The 17734-nt window shown below is 34.7% G+C and overlaps 2 protein-coding genes across 3 annotated transcripts; one reads left to right on the forward strand and one right to left on the reverse strand.

Moving 5' to 3' along the window:
* Window positions 1–1458: 1458 nt before the first annotated feature.
* Window positions 1459–7718, forward strand: PUP5 (purine permease 5). Of its 2 annotated transcripts, none has more exons than XM_086417972.1 (2): window positions 1459–1616; window positions 3898–7718. In XM_086417972.1, exons 1-2 carry the CDS (start codon window positions 1589–1591, stop codon window positions 4965–4967), a joined length of 1098 nt encoding a protein of 365 aa, XP_086274098.1. In that variant the 5' UTR covers window positions 1459–1588; the 3' UTR covers window positions 4968–7718. The 2 variants fall into 2 exon arrangements, with proteins under 2 accessions (XP_086274098.1, XP_086274099.1); XM_086417973.1 differs by lacking the exon at window positions 1459–1616 and adding an exon at window positions 3546–3700.
* On the reverse strand, window positions 6080–10337 carry CM2 (chorismate mutase 2). Its single transcript, XM_086417974.1, has 4 exons — window positions 10148–10337; window positions 9809–10031; window positions 6582–6815; window positions 6080–6504 (listed from the first exon to the last, which is right to left on the reverse strand). The coding sequence occupies exons 1-4, from the start codon at window positions 10177–10179 to the stop codon at window positions 6181–6183; spliced, it is 813 nt and encodes a 270-aa protein (XP_086274100.1). The 5' UTR covers window positions 10180–10337; the 3' UTR covers window positions 6080–6180.
* Between the last annotated feature and the right edge of the window lie 7397 nt (window positions 10338–17734).

The following is a 17734-nucleotide window of genomic DNA, read 5'->3' on the forward strand; positions in this document are numbered from 1 at the left end:
TATTTCAAAATTTAGACCTTGTAATGTGTTAAGTTTGATCTCTTTGATTCCAAGCTCCGAGATAAGATTATTCTCGTTCTCCTTCCTTCGACTCGGAGTGTTGGCTTTGCTTTTCTTTGAGCTCGGCTCATTAATTTCCCTTTGTCGATTGGACTCAATTTTTGGAGTCACCTTCGACTTAGAATGTGTTGTTCCGTGTTAGGCTCGGATCCTATAGTACCACATGTTGCAATCCAATGCTTTTACAAAAATAATCATCCACACCCACCCATTTTCAATTTTCAATTTTCAAGTTTTTTCGACTAAAACACATGAAAAAATCAACTAAAAACTTGAGATAACAACTTTTTAAAAATGATTTCAACCCAAAAGAACCATTATTGATTAATTTTCATTCAAAAACTAGGGAAAAAAAGTTAAAAAAAAAACCCTAGCTTTTTACATACATCTTCAAAATGTTTGAAAACACCCTTGAAAATGGCTTCTTCTTCTTTCTTAAATCCTTTCAACAGAATGGAGTCTCCAAAACTTGACTGAGGTGTAAAAAATCCAATTTTTGGATGAAAACGATGGGTTTGAATGATTAGGGCATTCAATTGTGAGAAATGTGGGAGATGAGGTCGAGAGACCATTTAGAAAGAAAAAGTTTAGGAAATGTCCTACCCCTTGTTAGCAATTCGGAATATGGTAATAATTTGATTCGTGAAAAAATCGAGTTCTATTCGATTTTAAATCACAAAAATTCGGTCTAAAATTCGACAAAAAATTCAATAAATGGAAAATATGTGAGATATGCTTCATGTGTGTATTATCCGTTTCATTTCAAAAATTCGAAAACTAAAAATTCGGCCATATGATAGTGGTGTTAATGGTGATGGTGATGATGAAATTGATGATGGTGATAATGAGGACATTGAGCTTATTGTTCCATCAATTTTTAAAAGAAGACCAAAGTCAAGGGATAAATTATTAATTTGAAAAATTAAAGTGTAATCTCAAATAAATGTAGAGGGTCGTGTCATTAATTTTTTTAAGATATAAGGGATATTTGTCATGTAAAAATGTGGATTCCTCCAAAATTTTGAAATATGACTGCTTCAAAGTTGACTTGTGTTATATGTCACAACTTACCAATTTACACTTTGCAACATACAACAAGTTGCAGTAGCATTTTTTATTCCATCGAGTTTTATAAAGATTCGTTAAAATTGTAAAATTCGTAAAAATCATGTTTTAATCTTTTCATACTAAAAATCAGAGAATTATTCAGAGTAATTCAATAATTCAGAGAATAATACTTTCATTGAAAAATAAAATGAAAAATTTGTGAATTTTTCAAAAATTAAACGGGAGATTGCTAACAAGGGTCCTACCAAACAACCGCTGAAAACTTAGGGACTATTTAGAAAGAAATCCCCCCGCGAGGATTCTTTAAGAAATTTTCCGTAAATATATAGACATGATGCGTGAGCGTCACCAATTTTAGCGGGCCAAAACTGGCAGAGTTTCAATTGTGTGAGCTGAGGTCTCGTTTTCCATTTGTAGAAAAAATAGAAGAGGAGGAGCTCTAGTTTTCTCTTTCAAATCCATGGATATCGATCCCCAACATAAACAAGGTTAGTTCTTCTACTCCATCTCTGTTCTTTGAATTTATGCAAGTTTAATGATCTTTTAAAGATTACCCACTTTTTATTCTTGTAATGTAATTTCAGCTACTAATTTCCTTATATTTAAGGTTTACAATTCTTTTTTTTCTTTGCTTTTGACATTGGGGCTTGATAGAAAACTATAAATAAATAGATAAAATTTTAATTTTTAATTAGGTGGCTGTTTGGTTGATTAGAATTGAAGAAAATCTGTAAAAGTTCATCGACAATCAATTTCGTAAAGTTTCAGTAGAAATCCCAGAAAAATTTGGGATACTTTTGTGTTTTATGAAGTAATTTTATTAGAATTATTTTGAATTCTGTGATTTAAATCATGGTTGCTAGAGAGGGAATGGCCGTGAGAAATGGTATGAGAAAAGTAAATGGGAAAGTGCCCCTAAAAGTTATGCTTGATTGGGAAAAGAAAAGAGGAACAAGTAGAAAACGTGCGTGGGGTGGATAAAATGTGAAGATGGTGGCAGATGAGCCACCATGTGGGGAGAAATTTTTGGCATAGAGAAAAGTTAATTCGGAATTTCACAGAATCTGGATTGACCAATTATAGGATGCCATGTGTATTGAGAGCATCCCCAATTTACAAAAATACCCATATTAGGGAAGTCCTCAATACTTGCGACATCATATGATTGGTCAATCTGGGATTATGTGAAATCTTGGGTTGACTTTTCTATGATAAAAAAAAAAAAAAAATCTCCCACTGATCACCACGTTGGTGCTAAAATGCCATCAAATTGGAAGCTAATAGGGCCACGATAAATCATAGTGGCACTAGAGTGAATATCATTTCACTAACTGGGACGAGGACGGGCTCACGATCGGGGGTACTAAGGATCAAAGTATGGAGGTCATGGGGAGGAGAAAGCCTTTATTATCATCTTATAGGGGCTTGTTTGAGAGAATAACTGGCTTTATAACATTATCAAACTTAGTCGCATTGGAGGGAATGGCATTTTGCAAAACATGGGAGGCTGGATTGGGGTAACGACTGTCAAATGTATGGAGGCCATGGGATAGAAAGCCCTCACTGACACCTTTTACAGACTCGTTTTGTAATTGAGACCATAACTGGCTTTACATGAAGACGCACACACACACACACTGTGTATATAGTTGTGTGTACAATATGCCTATATATATGTATTTAAATTTGGATATAGGTAATATATACCTATGAGTTTTATTTGGTACGAGTATTTGAAATAAACTTATACTACACCCAAACATCTCACTCACAAATATTTTGATTCTCGTATGTTTGACCTTTTCACTCACTCCATTTTTGTTTCAAAAATCATTTTAAACTTGTATTTTCAGTGGCTGCAGTTTTTTCAGTCCACATATTACTAACTAATGCTAAAACAAAGATTAGACTTTGATGTTCTTTTATGTCTACATGGTAAGAACTGGCATAGCCCAGCTAATATTTTTTTTATCTTTTGTTTCTCCTTCATTTCATTAAAACAGGAACTACGTGAAAGGTTTTTTGGTCTCCATTGTACCCTTCTCTCTGATCTCCTTCCTTTCTCATCGACAATTGCTTGAGTCACACTTCTCTATCTGTATATGTGTTCTTTTTTACTTCGTAGTTCTTCTGTGAGCCCAATGGAGCTACAAACGATTTTCCTAGAGATGCATGAACAACTTAAGCAAATCTTTCTTAGCCAATCTGTCTTTTGTACACCTCGAACATTCACCAAAAGTATTCATCCACACTTGGGAGTTATAATCTTTCTATATTCTCCATAGGGATGGACTTGCCTTGATGCCTTCTGTATTATGGGCTTTCAAACAGTGCCTCCAAGCAGACAACTCTATAAAAGACTTGCCTTCTTCTTTAGTGATACTGGTTAAAGGCTTTCACTTGCTTGGTCTTCCCAGGTTGACATGGTTTCTGTTGTAGCGGTGTACAACAAATAAGGTTCAAAGATAATGCATCTCAAGCTTCATTCTTAATATTTGGCTACTTGATGGGTTTATTCACTTAACATTGATCTTTCCAAGATTTGAGTTATAGGCCCTCTTTGTTGGTTTAGGTAATCCAATCTACTTTATCAGCAATGGGAACATTCCCAATGATCAATATGCAAGTTTAATTTACTCACCCTTCTCTTCATAACCCACTAACAATTTTCTACTTTGTCCATCTAATATGCATTAATTCTCATGTTCAAAGTATTATTGATTTCAAGAACATATGTTATTTTATAATTCATTTTTTTGTTCACTTTAGGGGAAATTAATGAAGATGCTGTGTCAGGAAGATCGGTTTCTTTGTGGGGCAAGCTTTCCAAACTTAGCACCATCACATGTGAAGCATACAGAAAAAAACCAATCTCATATTGGATTCTATTAGTTCTGAGCAGTGGAGCGATGCTCGTAGCTTTCCCTGCCTCAAGCCTCTTATCTCGTCTCTATTTTGCTGATGGGGGCAAGAGCAAATGGATCATCTCGTGGGTGGCAGTTGCAGGGTGGCCTCTATCTGCTCTTTTCTTAGCCCCTATGTACTTCTTCCGTAAAATTACGCCCACTCCTCTCACCTTCAAACTCACTCTTTCTTATATTGTTTTGGGTTTTCTAAGTGCCGCTGATAACCTAATGTACGCATGGGCTTACGCTTACCTCCCAGCATCAACCGCTTCTCTTCTGGCATCTTCATCCCTTGTGTTTTCTGCATTGTTTGGGCATTTTATTGTGAAAAACAAATTAAATAGCTCCACTATAAATGCCATTGTGATCATAACTTCCGCTATGGCTCTCATTGCTTTGGATTCGGATTCAGACAGATTCAGCGGGATCAGTAATAGACAATATACCTTAGGGTTTATATGGGACATTTTGGGATCAGCTCTTCATGGACTCATCTTTGCTCTTTCCGAGCTAGTGTTTGTTAAGTTACTAGGGAGAAGATCTTTCCATGTTGTGTTGGAGCAACAAGTTATGGTTTCTTTCCTTGCCTTTGTTTTTACAACAATTGGGATGGTTGTGAATAGAGACTTTCATGGGATGAGATTGGAAGCTAGAAGTTTCAAGCATGGAGAAACCTCATATTACATGGTTCTCATATGGGGTGCCGTAACTTTTCAGCTGGGAGTTTTAGGAGGCACTGCCGTGCTTTTTTTGTCTTCAACGGTGCTGGCTGGTGTTCTTAATGCAGTTAGGGTACCTCTCACAAGCATTGCTGCTGTCATTTTATTTAGTGACCCCATGAGTGGTTTCAAGATCCTTGCTCTGATTATTACTTTCTGGGGCTTTGGGTCATACATTTTCGGCCATTCGTCTAGAAGTAAAGCATCCACCTAATGATAAGTTTGCAACTAACCTGTTTATTAAGTTAATTCTTTTTATTTTGTTGATTTTTATTTTATTTTTATGTAGCCTTCTTCTACAAGAATGTCACATCCCCTCATCCAGGGGCGGAGCCAGGATTTTCTTGTAGTGGGGGAAACTATGGTTAGTTGTATAGTTGAAGAACTTGAAGATGAGTGGTTTAAGGGAGAGAGGTGAGTAGGGACAAATGGGACATGTAATTAGTTGAAAATATAGGGGTGTCTCAAAGTTCTGTGGGGGCAATTGCCCCCACCAGCTCCGCCCCTGCCCTCATCCATTAGAATTATATATGTATGGGTCCCGTTCAACACCCTACGCTTTACCCTACAGTTTACCCTACGTGTTTTGTCCTACATGAGCTAGAAGTTTTGGAATAGGCTGATTTTTGGTGAGGATGATCTCTATGGTGAGGAGATCATCCTCACCAAAAATCAGCCCATTCCAAAACTTCTAACCCCATCAAAAATGGTTTACAAAAAATGGATGGTTCACGATTTTTCAACTTGTAAACATGGGGCTAGAAATTTTGGAATGAGCTGATTTTTGATGAGGAAGATCTTCTAACCGTAGAGATCATCCTCACCAAAAATCAGCCCATTCCAAAACTTATAACCCATGTAGGACAAAACACGTTGGGCAAATTGTTGGGTAAATGGTAGGGTGTTGAACATTTCCCTATATACATATATCTCTTGCTTATCGTGGGTATACCCACCCTTCGGGTGAAACTAATCCCACGGTCACACGTACCCCCCCTCCCCTCTCGCCCCCGCCCTCAGAAAGTCCTACATGCAATTGGTTGAGTCGAGGGTCAACCAGACCCTAGAGGATGGCCCCAGGGAATTCATTGCTTCGTGGGATTTCAAAGTCGAGGGTCAACCGGACCCTGGAGGGTGGCCCCAAGGAATTCATTGCTTCGTTGGATTTCAAACACTTGACCTACCCTTTATGAGGAGCTTATCAAGGCTCGGCTCGGCACTAAGCCAACCCCTTGGAATATAGAGATGCATATATTCTATGAGAATGCAATCAATCCATACAAGCAAGCATATCTATGCCTGTCTAAATGCACGACTCTTTCGATATAGATATACAAAAATGTTAGCTTCCATGGAAAACATATATTTATTTAGAATGTTCTAGAGTATAGGATTCATGTCGATAAATTTAAGAAGCAAAAGGGGCTTCAATCGAGGCGGCGGAGAAGGTACTCAACTTGAACAAGTTTAGTCAGAGGCATCACCCATTCACCATAAAGGCGATCAACTACGGATGGGTCAACCTTATACTTTCCACTCCCCCCCTTATCATCAAGGCTCACGTCTTGTCCAAATGCCATAGCCTTCTTCGCAACTCTCATCTTCACCATCTCTTCAACACTCTCGAATGTCAACAGTTTCATCAGAGCATCTCTGTCTTGGGCACGGATGGCTGGCTCATAATCATCCGGTGCATCTCTGAATTTGACCTCCGCTACAAACTTACCATAATGGATCCTTCTAGAGAGGACCTACAAAAAACCATTGACTATCTCATTTAGTATAAATTCGTCCTTAGGGTTCCTAAAATAATCTTTGCCATTATTACCTGTAAACATTCGAGATCGCATGCTGCAGTAGACACATAGTTGCCGCCATCAACACCCTCGACAGTGAACAATGGAAGCAGTTGATTGACATACATATCCCATATGCTCTTGTTTATGTTAATGGAAGCAGCCGCGGGATGCAATACCTGTGGGTAGTTGTGTGGGGGCAAGAGCGAGGATGGTAAGTCATCAGGGAAGAACGGATGCTCCTCGGGATTTTCATATCTGCCGAGCTGAAAAGTACAGGATTAGATGTATATAAGTATTTACTAAAGAGGAAATATATGGAGATATAAAAACCCAGACCCAACATAGGTCTATTATTTACACTTCGATCTTTGAATTATCATTGTTGGGAATAGAGGGAAATCTGGAGGTGGTAAAGAACTGGAAATAGAAGTAGAGATCCTTAAACTTCAAGGATCGATCAATAGATTATTTCTTGAAAATCAAATAAAAATGCCACTCTTCATGTAAAAAACCATGAGTGCACAAATGGTTTTTGGAAAAAAACCTTTTCCACGATACAACTTATACTTGAGACCCCCTCTATTCTAGGTACTAAGATTGTTTATTACGATTTGATTCATCATCTTTAAATCAAGAAAGTAAGAACATTGTTAGAAGTTCAGAAATACAATGAAGGGAATTTGTCAAGTTGTATTCAAACCACTGTTTTGTACAAGAATCGATGACATGTATCTTTCATTGTTCATTAGTTTGCTGTCTTATTTCCCCAACTTGGTGTTATTTAACTATTTCAGATTACCCATTTTCAGCTTTTCCTGAGTTTGTGTTATTGAACAATCTGACTCCCTGTTCCCCACCTAAATTAAACTAAAACTCATATTGCTTCACCATTGAAATTTGTGTGACAGAAAAGGCAACTAAAAAACAAAGCAAAATAGAATTTTTCGAGTAAAATATTAAACCCATTTCTGATTGTGAACAGAGCAAATATCTAATGACATCCAATTGTGTGTGTGTGTGTGTGTGTGTGAGAGAGAGAGAGAGAGAGAGCAATGAGGAATATAGTAGAAAAATATAAAGCCTTGAAAAATCTCCTTGGAAGAACAAAAATTTTTCAGTGAAAAACTCCCTAAGAAACCTAACAAACCCAGCTCGAGTTTGAGGAATTGATGATGAGTGCTCCATTTAAAATAAAGGTTATTTAGACATACCCCTTCACATTTTGGTCAATATCTGAGATACCCCTCATGTTCTCAAATTGATGACATGGCCTACTTGACCTAGGTTTTTTTGAGGAGAAAATAACATGAAATGAACTAAATGCCCTCATCTTCAACCTCTATTCACCCCCTTCCCTTTTGGTCATAGAAAATCTATCATCTACAAGGTGTCAACCTCTGAAGAAAACTAATTTTAACCTATTTAACATTGTTGTCAATGTATTGTAGAAAACCCGTGATTTTTCTATCCAAAATTCCATCGGATCTTTTACTTCTCCAAAAATCTCATCTTATTCTTGAGATTTGAAGTTTGATGATATGAACCCAATAAATACACCAAAAGTACTTAGGTGTTAGGGATGAGTTAAATCCACATCTCTTTGAGATCTTAGCATACCACCACGCTCCATAGTTGATGTCCACAATGGTCCACTTTGTGGCAATTTTCACTTTCGTATCCTTATTTTTGAGTTCCAAGTAGTCCTTTCGGTTGTTCGTTCGTTCATAAATGACACGGACTAAACCAATAACACCTATGGGTTAGTGGTGTGAAAATTTAAGTTCATATCAATTGGGTTCTTAACAATTGAAGAAGATATAAAAGTCGTGATTTTTTTACTACCCTTGTGACATACTCCCCCTCTACTCTCCTGATATGGAATGTGCAGTTGTGCATCCCGAGGAACAAATTTATGGTTCTATGCACATGTTGCGCCCAAAGAGTAGAGGGTGGAGTCAGTTTATCATTATTCAAGATAAAATCAAGGCCCGTGTTGATACAAGAGCCAGAAGTATTTAGAACATAAGTACTTCTTGAAGTACTGTTTGAAGTAAGTGGATAACTGTTGTTTGTTTGGATGTAGGTTTTGAAAAGTATTGTCAAAAGTACTTTTGATAGAGTTTTGTGTTTGGAAACTATTTTGGATTCTGTTAAAATGATTAGAATGCTCTTATAAGTATCAGTTATTATTTTTAACATTACAACTTAACAAATTATGCTCTAAAAGAAATAAAAGTTATTATTTTTATCCATAAAAACTTATATAAACGCTTAACAATTATAAATAAATAGAAGATATTGTGAGCAAATATATACAACCACTAAAAATATGAAGAAGCTTTCACCACATCAATGGATAGTAAATTTGTGTGTAATTGTTTACATCAATCTTGCAATAAAAAACTTCAATCATAGTTGGAACGCTCATGGATAAATCATTGAGTGAGCAATTAAGGGAGTTAGAAATCCAAATTCAAATGTTACATTAAAAAGCTACCACGACATCAATGGATTAATAAAATATTATTTAATTGTATTTTTGAAGGTATGCTTGTAATTTTCAAAATTTATGAGGGGCATACTTGTCCCAAATGCTACACCAAAATGCTACCACCACATTAATGGATATCAATATAGTATTATTGCAATTATATTTTTGAGGGTATGCTTGTAATTTTCAAAATTTATGAGGGGAATATTTGTCCCAAATGTTACACCAAAAGGCTATCATTACATCAATGGATAGTAATATAATATTATTCCAATTGCCTTTTTGAGAGTAGGTTTGTAATTTTCAAAATTTATAAGGGGCATACTTGTCCCAATCCCATTATTTTGACAATGTTTTGTGGCCCCGCGCAAAAGTAGTTTAGAGAAGTAGCACCATCAGTACTCCGTGAAAAAATACTAAAATGACTCTACAGTAAAGTAGTTTTTTCCAGGAGTTATTTATCCAAACACCTTTAAAGTGCTTCAGACTCCCCACAAGAGTCAGAAGTACTTAGAAAAGTCAATCCACATAGGCCCTACGATTGAAGATAAGGGTAAAAAGTAGTTTTGAGAAGTAAGAATCAACTAGAAATTGAAGATAAGGGCATTTAGGTCATTTACATTAATCTTTCATAGAAGACCTCGCTCAAGGGGGTATATGTTATCAGTTTGAAAACACAGGGGGTTATATTTATTATTGACCAAAACGTGGAGTCGAAAAAAACAAATAGAGGAAGAAAAGAAAAGAAAAAAAAAAACCCCTCACCTTAGCGTGAACAGCCTCCGTTTCCTTCACAATGTATTGAAGCAAAGATCCACAGAAACCCGGAATCGATAAAGAAGATTCATCGTAAGCTGGAGAATTAAGAGGGAATTTCGCTCTCTCAATCAAACTAAATACGATCGTATCTTCCTGTCGAATCAGAGACTTTCTCACGGATTCGAGGCTCAATCCATTCATCGAATCAGATATCCCGCTCTTAATAATTCTGCAAAACCATAGCTTAAACGAATCAAAACCCACTAAAATTAACAGAGAAAAAAAGAAGATGAGAAAGATAATAAAAGAGAGAATTTTTCGCCATTAAAGGTGCAGAAATGAGACCTTGAAGACACTTCAGTGGAGGTCGCAGCCATGAAAGTGGAAATAGGGAATTTTCGAAGATGGAGAGATGAGATAAAGGAGAAGCTTTTGGCGCAATTTTATAACAGAATCGTGGGTTCTTCGTGAGATCAACTAACGGGTGCGTAGTGCGCACGAGAAGTTTTTCCACGCGGCTAAGTTTTCTCGTTTCTCTGCTCTGACAGAGAAGATAAGGAGCCTCTACAGAGGACGTTTTATTACACGTGGCAATCGAACTACGGTCAAAACAGTTAGGTTGGTAAGGAGAATCTCCTACCTATGTGTCGTTGGCCCACCTGTTTGACATTTTGACCAAATAAGAATGACTCTTGATAGGAATAGAACATATTTTGGAGATGATTTAAACGTTGCCCACTTTTGACAAATATTAGAGAAACCCCCCTTTGTTTTAAAACTCACTTCAATCTCCTCTGAAGCCCTCATCTTCATCATCGGTTTTTCACCCTGAACCTCATCTACAGAGCATAATCTTCAATTTCTTTCTCTTTTTAAAAACCCTTGATTTTTCATCTGAAAAATCCATCCTCTTTTATTTCCTAAAAATCTTTTTTTTTTTTTCTCATCGAGATTTGAAGGTTGAAGGAGAGAGAATCTTAGGTTAAAAATTTGAGAGAAAAAAGTTGTGCCTTATATATAACGGATTTGGGTAAAAAAAAAAAATACAAGTGCTTTCTAAAGAGAGAGATGTATGTTAGAGAATTAGATGTATTGTATTAAAGTGCATGAGATACATTGTATCATTGATAGTGTAAGTCAGTACAAATGAAATATTGTGATGGAGAATGATATATTTAAAATATATTTTTTACTAAGCTAATATTTAGAATATATCAATTAAGATTTCTAGAGTTGGCAATGGATCAATTCGGTATCAAATCACTATTGAAGTACTATCAATCCGAAACCTTTGATCTAAGATCCAGATCTGATCAGATCAATGAAATCTTGAACCAAATCCAATCCAATTAAGTTTCCATTTAATCCAAAATCAATCCGATCCTAGAGGTTGAGTACAATGGATTTTCGGGAAAAAAAATACTTGGGTTTGGGGAGGGTTTTAGAGAGAATTGAGAAAGAGACAGAGAGCAAGTCTTCTTCAGTTCTTCTTCGCACAATCACTATTTGCTTCCCCTTTGTAACCTTCTCCAGTTCCAAAAAAAAAAACAAACCCTAACAATAGTGAATCCAACAATACCATACAATTCTAGTAGTGAAATTGATCAATCATACCCTAAGATATCCATTGATTTCTACTCCCTACAATGCCCTCTTCTCGATATGGATTTCTTATCGAACGATATCTTCTTACCTGAAGGTTTAATAGCAAAACTAGGGTTTGATAATGTCTTCTATTTTGACGATATGTCGTTTTTCATAGTAAACGAAGGTTTTGGAAATTGTGGACAAGATTCTTTAGGACCCGTCTCTGAAAAGGATTATGGGGGTTGTAGATTCTTAATTACAGAGTTCTTATTTTCCAAATAGAGAAATATTTCAAACATACTTAGGGCTTGGAAGGTCTTTTTTTTTTTTAAGAGGGGGGGAGGGGGGGAGGGGAGACATAACCAAGGTTTTTTATTTTTATTTTTTAATAATGAGAAAGAGAGATGAGGAAAGTTTGTAAAAAATTCATTTTTTTTTTCTTATTATAAATATGTGTACAAGAATTGGTTTGGGTTTTTATTAGATTGAGTTGAGGTAAATTCAAAATCAATTCAAAATTTTATCAGATCAATAAAATTCAATCCAAAAATCAAAATTTTAAATCAAAATCCTGTTTTTTTTATTCGTATTGTTAGTTTCAGATTTATATATATATGTTTAATGCTTTATAAAATTTCAAGAATCTTAACTATCATGATTTTCACAAACATAAATAACATACCGGAATCCATAGTGATTTCTTCAATTAATTCTTGATTTGAAAATATATAATTCTCTAGGAGATAAGTTTATCTCTCTTAACCCTTTCTCTTAAAGAAAATCTGCATTCACACATTAATGATGGAAACTGTATGATGCCTCTTAAAAACGAGAATAGAGAGGACCTATTTCCTTTAGTAATTGCTAATTTAATTTTGTAATTGCCACTCCACTTCCCATCAAAGTAAGAAGTTAAAAATAAGAAATTACTTCTCTAATTGTATCAACTAATATTCTAGAGATTAGATCGGATAACTTTATTTTAATCAAAAGCCTAAAAGTCATACACGTGTCATGTGGGACATTAAAAATACATCTAATACGTATCAAATCAAATACTGGGTAAAAATCGAATCATTATTAAGTTAATTTATATATCTTGTTTGACGTAATATTTATAAATACCCTTTGGGATTAACTTAATATCATGAAAGAATTCTCAATAAAACCACGTTGAGTACGATGAATTTAAAAAAAAATTTATGTTTTTTGTAATGATCCATCAAGATTCATTTAGAATCCAAAGGTTGTACACTCATTTGGACACTACTATCCCACGAACGAGTATGGGATGGCTAAACTCTTTAATAAAATAATAATAACAAAAATAATTTTTTTTTAGATTTGATTTAAAGTTTTGAAGGGACACTTACAAAACTCCTAATAGTGAAAAATCAAGGTTTTTATTTTTATTATTTTTAAGTTCTCAAAATATTGTGCTAGAGGAAAATTACTAGTCCCAACCAAGTTGAAGTTCTCTATCTAATATACGATTTAAATGTTAGAGATAATAAAAAAAATTGATGGTTCGTGTAGAAGTCAATTTTCGCAATTTCCTGATATTAACTGAGCTTTGATTATGGCCGAGACTCCAGGGTCGCACGTTGATAGTTCTTACTTTGCTTCGGCTTATCCCTGGAAAGAGGAAGAAGCTCTGGTGCCAAAGTTAGATTCTAAAGAGAGAAAAAAAAAAAAAAAACAATGATTCACTCCCCCTTTTGGATCTTCTCTTCCCTTATTTATAGAGCCCTTCTTTCCTTTCTCTTCTTGAAAAAGTAAACGTTCAATCCCTTAAAATTAGGAATTTTCCTAAAATCTTATGCCCATATCCCGAGAATCCAGGGATTTACGAGCCTTACCCTCTTAGGTAGTTATTCTCTTAAATCGTACCCGACCCATATAGATTCGGGAATGGGAGCAACCGGACCATGAGAACCTTGAAGCATACCTCCGACCCCTTAGGCTTTCTTTTGTGGCCGTAGATTTTATTCTTCCACAGTTTGTTAGCCAAATAGATTTTGTAATTTTTTATTAAAATAGCAAATTTTGGTAATTTAAATAATTATTATCTTAATATAAATATGATCTTGTGAGTGAGCATCATGGTTTAGAAAAAGAAAACATGAGATGACTCGGGTTAGTCATCACGATCTTGGAAACCTTTTAAAATGAGTGTCTTCAAATCCAATTTATTTTATATAAAAAAACAATATAATAATATATATATATATAAACTGATTTAAACAGATTTATTTCATCCGAAATGAGATGACTTGGTTGAGTCAATCATGAGTTTGACTAATAGAAAATTTCAGACTTCAACATACGGTTATGATGACAAGGTATTTCTTATGGAAAGCTGATCCCTAAGAAATAAATACTTATCAAACTTGCATTTATTTATCTTCCCATATCAGCCGATGTTGGACAATCAGTGTTTGACATCGCTTGACCCTAGAAAATCTACCTTTATCAAGACATATTTATCTGAGTGAAACTTGAAAATCCAGGCAAATGGTTTTCTTGTTGTCTTTTCTTTTGTTTTTTCTAAAGAGAAATTGATTCCCTAGACTGTATTCTGACTAAGGTAGTGTTTGCGAAAGTTCAGGAAGCGTTTTTTGTTCTTCGGCAGAGAAGCATTTCCTGATTTGAAAAAAGAGAGATTCTATTGCACACCAGCTTTTGCTAAGAGCACCCTAATTCATATGAAATCACTAGATAATTAACACACATTTGTGCGTCTTCTTGGTAAAAGTTGGTGTTGCAATAACAGCTCTCTAAAATATAACATTTGCATTAGATTCCGACTATTACTTTTAGCTTTATGTGGATGTTCAAAGTCTCAATTTGGGGATGTCGAGTAATTGTCTAGTATTTTTTATTTTTGGGGTTTTCTATTTTTAAGGGTTACTTAAAGAAAATTATGTGATATTTTTTTTTGGGTTTTTCCTATTTTGGAATTTTTTTATTTATGGGAAGATATACATATTTTTTTTTTGTAACACCTGGTTTTATAAATAGATAACTCTAACGTTGTAAAAACTGTAAGAGATTGTCCCCTTGGATTTAGAGAGAAAGAGGTATACAAAGGTTTTTTGGGCTTGGGATTAAAATTTTGGGTGTTTTCTTTTTATTAAAATTTTTTTATACTATTCTCATTTGATTTCTTAGTAAAGAAGATTGATTCTGATTCATGATGTAGATGCATAGTCAAACCATGTAAATCCTTGTGTTTTTCATGTGGTTTATTTGCTCTTTATTGTTTCGTATTTTCACAAATATACTAGAGACAATAAGTTCGTACAAATGGCAATGAATAATTCGAACATGAAGCTCAAAGTTTAGAGATTCGATTGGGAATGAGAATTTCAATTTGTGGCAAAGAAGGGTGAATGACATCTTAGTTCAACAAGGCCTGGTTAGGGCATTGAAATGGAGGTATGACAAACTAGAGAATATGATAGATATAAATTGGGAAGACATCGATGAGAGAACGGTTAACACTATTCGAATTTTTCTTACAGATTACGTTTTGTTTTACGTTATGGAGGAAGAATCGACACTAGAACTGTGGGAAAAGTTGGAAAATCTCTACATAGGTAAGAGTTTGACTAACAAATTATTTCTGAAAAGGTAATTATATGCCTTGAAGGTGACAGAGGGCGCAAATCTCTTGAAGCACATGAATATGTTTAATCAGATCTTGGATCAACTGCACAAAGTTGATATTAAATTAGAGGAAGAAAATAAGACCCTTATGCTTCTTACCTTACTTTCAAATGCCTACGATAATTTGGTGACTATGTTTTTGTATGAGAAAAATACGGTGAAACTAGAAAATGATAAAATATCACTTCTGTCAAACGATATTAGGAGAAAACCAAATCTTAAAAGTAATGCTTAAGAATTGATGGAATCAATGAGGAAAAACTTTGGATAGAAGATATAAAAATAGTATGAGTAAATCCCAAACATAAGAGAATGACAACATATAATGATACTACTACAAGAAATATGGTCACATAAGAAGGATTGCTAGTTAATGCGGAAAAGAAACAAAAGAAAATGGGGATAGTTCTGGTAGCTCAACTGTTGTAGTAAAAAGTAATGATGACTATGAAGATATTCTTACAATCTTCAAAGGTATGCACATTTGTTTTCATGATGAGTGGATATTAGATTTAGGTTGTTCTGTCCATATATGCTCTAAAAAGGAAAATTTTAATACATTCTAAGAAAGGAAGACAAATGTGATTTTTTTGGATGATGGATCTTTTAGACATGAGAATGTTCATCTTTGAACCTCAATGCTACATTGTTTGGAGTGGCCACCATTCCTTTTTGGAAATGAGTGTGAATAGGCACCCAAAATGATTTTGAAATTAGTTTTGTCATTTTAGTGACTCTCATACACAAAAAAGACGTGGTCTACCTAAGATCTGGGTAATAACGTTCATTAGAAGATGAGGAAGGTGTTAGCCATCCTATCCTCTCCAACAAAGATTGTTACTTTGAAACTTGATGATGTTTTAGTAGTTAACCATTAAATCTAGTTTAGATTTTCCTTAGTTTTGATGATTTATACTTAGATCAGTTTAACATAAATCATGTTTTATTAAGAGTAATCATGGTAGCTTTTTAAGATTTTGTCTTTCAAAAGATTAATCACGAACTTTAGATCTATATTTGTGCTTAAGAATGGATCAATCTTCTAATCTAACAACAATGGAGTTATTTGTTGGATCAAGATAAAATTCAAATACGGACAATTGGATGAGATAAATTGTTCTTGGTGGATTCGACCAATCTAAATATTTTTTACATTGTGATTTTTTATTATATTTTATTTATTAATTCTTTCAAATCAGTTTTAAATTGGTTATCTTATCTCTGATTGTTTTAAGTTAAAAATCGTTAAATCAATGTTGTTTTTGTGGATCGACCCTTGCTTGCCAAAATTTTCGTTTTTGTTATTATTTTATTTTGCATGTTAATCTGCAATTAACAAATTGCCGTCGTTTTCGAGGACAACAGTTTGATCCAATTTTTGATAAAATCCTATTAGGATTTTTGACGAATCTGAAATGTATTTTACAATAATATTTTAAATATTTTTATTTTTATTTTTAATTTGTCAATACTAATAAAAATCAAAATAATTTTGAATCTCACAAAAATTCACTGTGGCGTTGTGGTCCTCTTAGATGACGTAATAAAATCTCGAGATCCATAATTTTATTTTTAGAAATCTTCTACACTCTTTAGGAATATAATAAATGTAGACACCTAAATTTGACCGGGTCCTCGATGCAAAATGCCCCAAAATCCATAAAAATTAGGATGGGCCCTAAAGTCCAAACCTTCAAAACTCTTTCTTTCTTTTAATAAATGGCCCAAAGTCCTACCCACGTGGCCCACGGACCAAAGACCCCTCACCATTCTTTACGATTTCTCAATCCAACCATAACCCAATTCAACTAAACTCAAATCCATTCCTATTCAACCTACCGCCTAAGTCCAATTCAATTCAACTCACTACCTAACCATTCTACCCAACCCAACCTAAACCCAATTCAATTTAACCCATTACTATACCTATTCAACCTACTACCCAATTATCTTACCCAAGCCCAACCAATCTACCCAATCCCAATTCTCAACTTAAGTCCAATATCACAACTAATCACATAAGATCGTTAAGGTGGGACACATGTTACCACCCCAACTCACCTCCCACATCCAACTACCTATCCCCATTACCTTTCTCTAAAAATATCATCTACCAACACATCAACCCATACATTTTTCTAACATACCCTTATTATTCCCTACAAACCCATCTCCACAAACGAAACCCACACCCCTCTTCTCCAATCAAACACTCATTCTCTACAATCAACTCATCTAACACTTAATCTCCACACTTCTTTTCGATACATGTCATCACCTCTTTCACCCTCTCAAAAACCTAATCAACCACCTTTTTATACAACTCATTATTTTAATCAAAATCCACCCCCTTTAACTCACTAAACACATAACCTATCAACTACCCTTTTATACCCTCATTCGCTTAATCAAACACCACTCATTTCATTCCACCTAACACTTAATCCAAATGAATTGAAAGATCCAACTCATTTGGGTTACAAATAACTCATTTAACCCCCTTTACACAAATGTCGTTCCATCACCCTCAATTTACATACCCTCTCTCACAAATCCCAAATCATTCTACTTATTTTCACTATTTTACCCCAACCTACCCCTAAAAATAACCCCCAAACTTCTATAAAACCCCTCACTCTCAACTCACACCATCTAATGAAAAACTAAGAAAAAAAT

This window comes from Akebia trifoliata, chromosome 12, assembly GCF_017979445.1.
Source record: "Akebia trifoliata isolate Shusen 1 chromosome 12, ASM1797944v1, whole genome shotgun sequence".
In the NCBI taxonomy this organism is placed as follows: Eukaryota; Viridiplantae; Streptophyta; class Magnoliopsida; order Ranunculales; family Lardizabalaceae; genus Akebia; species Akebia trifoliata.

Coding starts and splice junctions, on each gene's coding strand:
- CM2 (XM_086417974.1), bottom strand. CDS start 10,179: ATGGCTGCGACCTCCACTGAAGTGTCTTCAAG. Junction 10,032..10,147: donor TCCACTGAAGTGTCTTCAAG/GTCTCATTTCTG, acceptor ATGGTTTTGCAG/AATTATTAAGAGCGGGATAT. Junction 6,505..6,581: donor GCGATCTCGAATGTTTACAG/GTAATAATGGCA, acceptor GGTTTTTTGTAG/GTCCTCTCTAGAAGGATCCA.
- PUP5 (XM_086417972.1), top strand. CDS start 1,589: ATGGATATCGATCCCCAACATAAACAAG. Junction 1,617..3,897: donor CGATCCCCAACATAAACAAG/GTTAGTTCTTCT, acceptor TGTTCACTTTAG/GGGAAATTAATGAAGATGCT.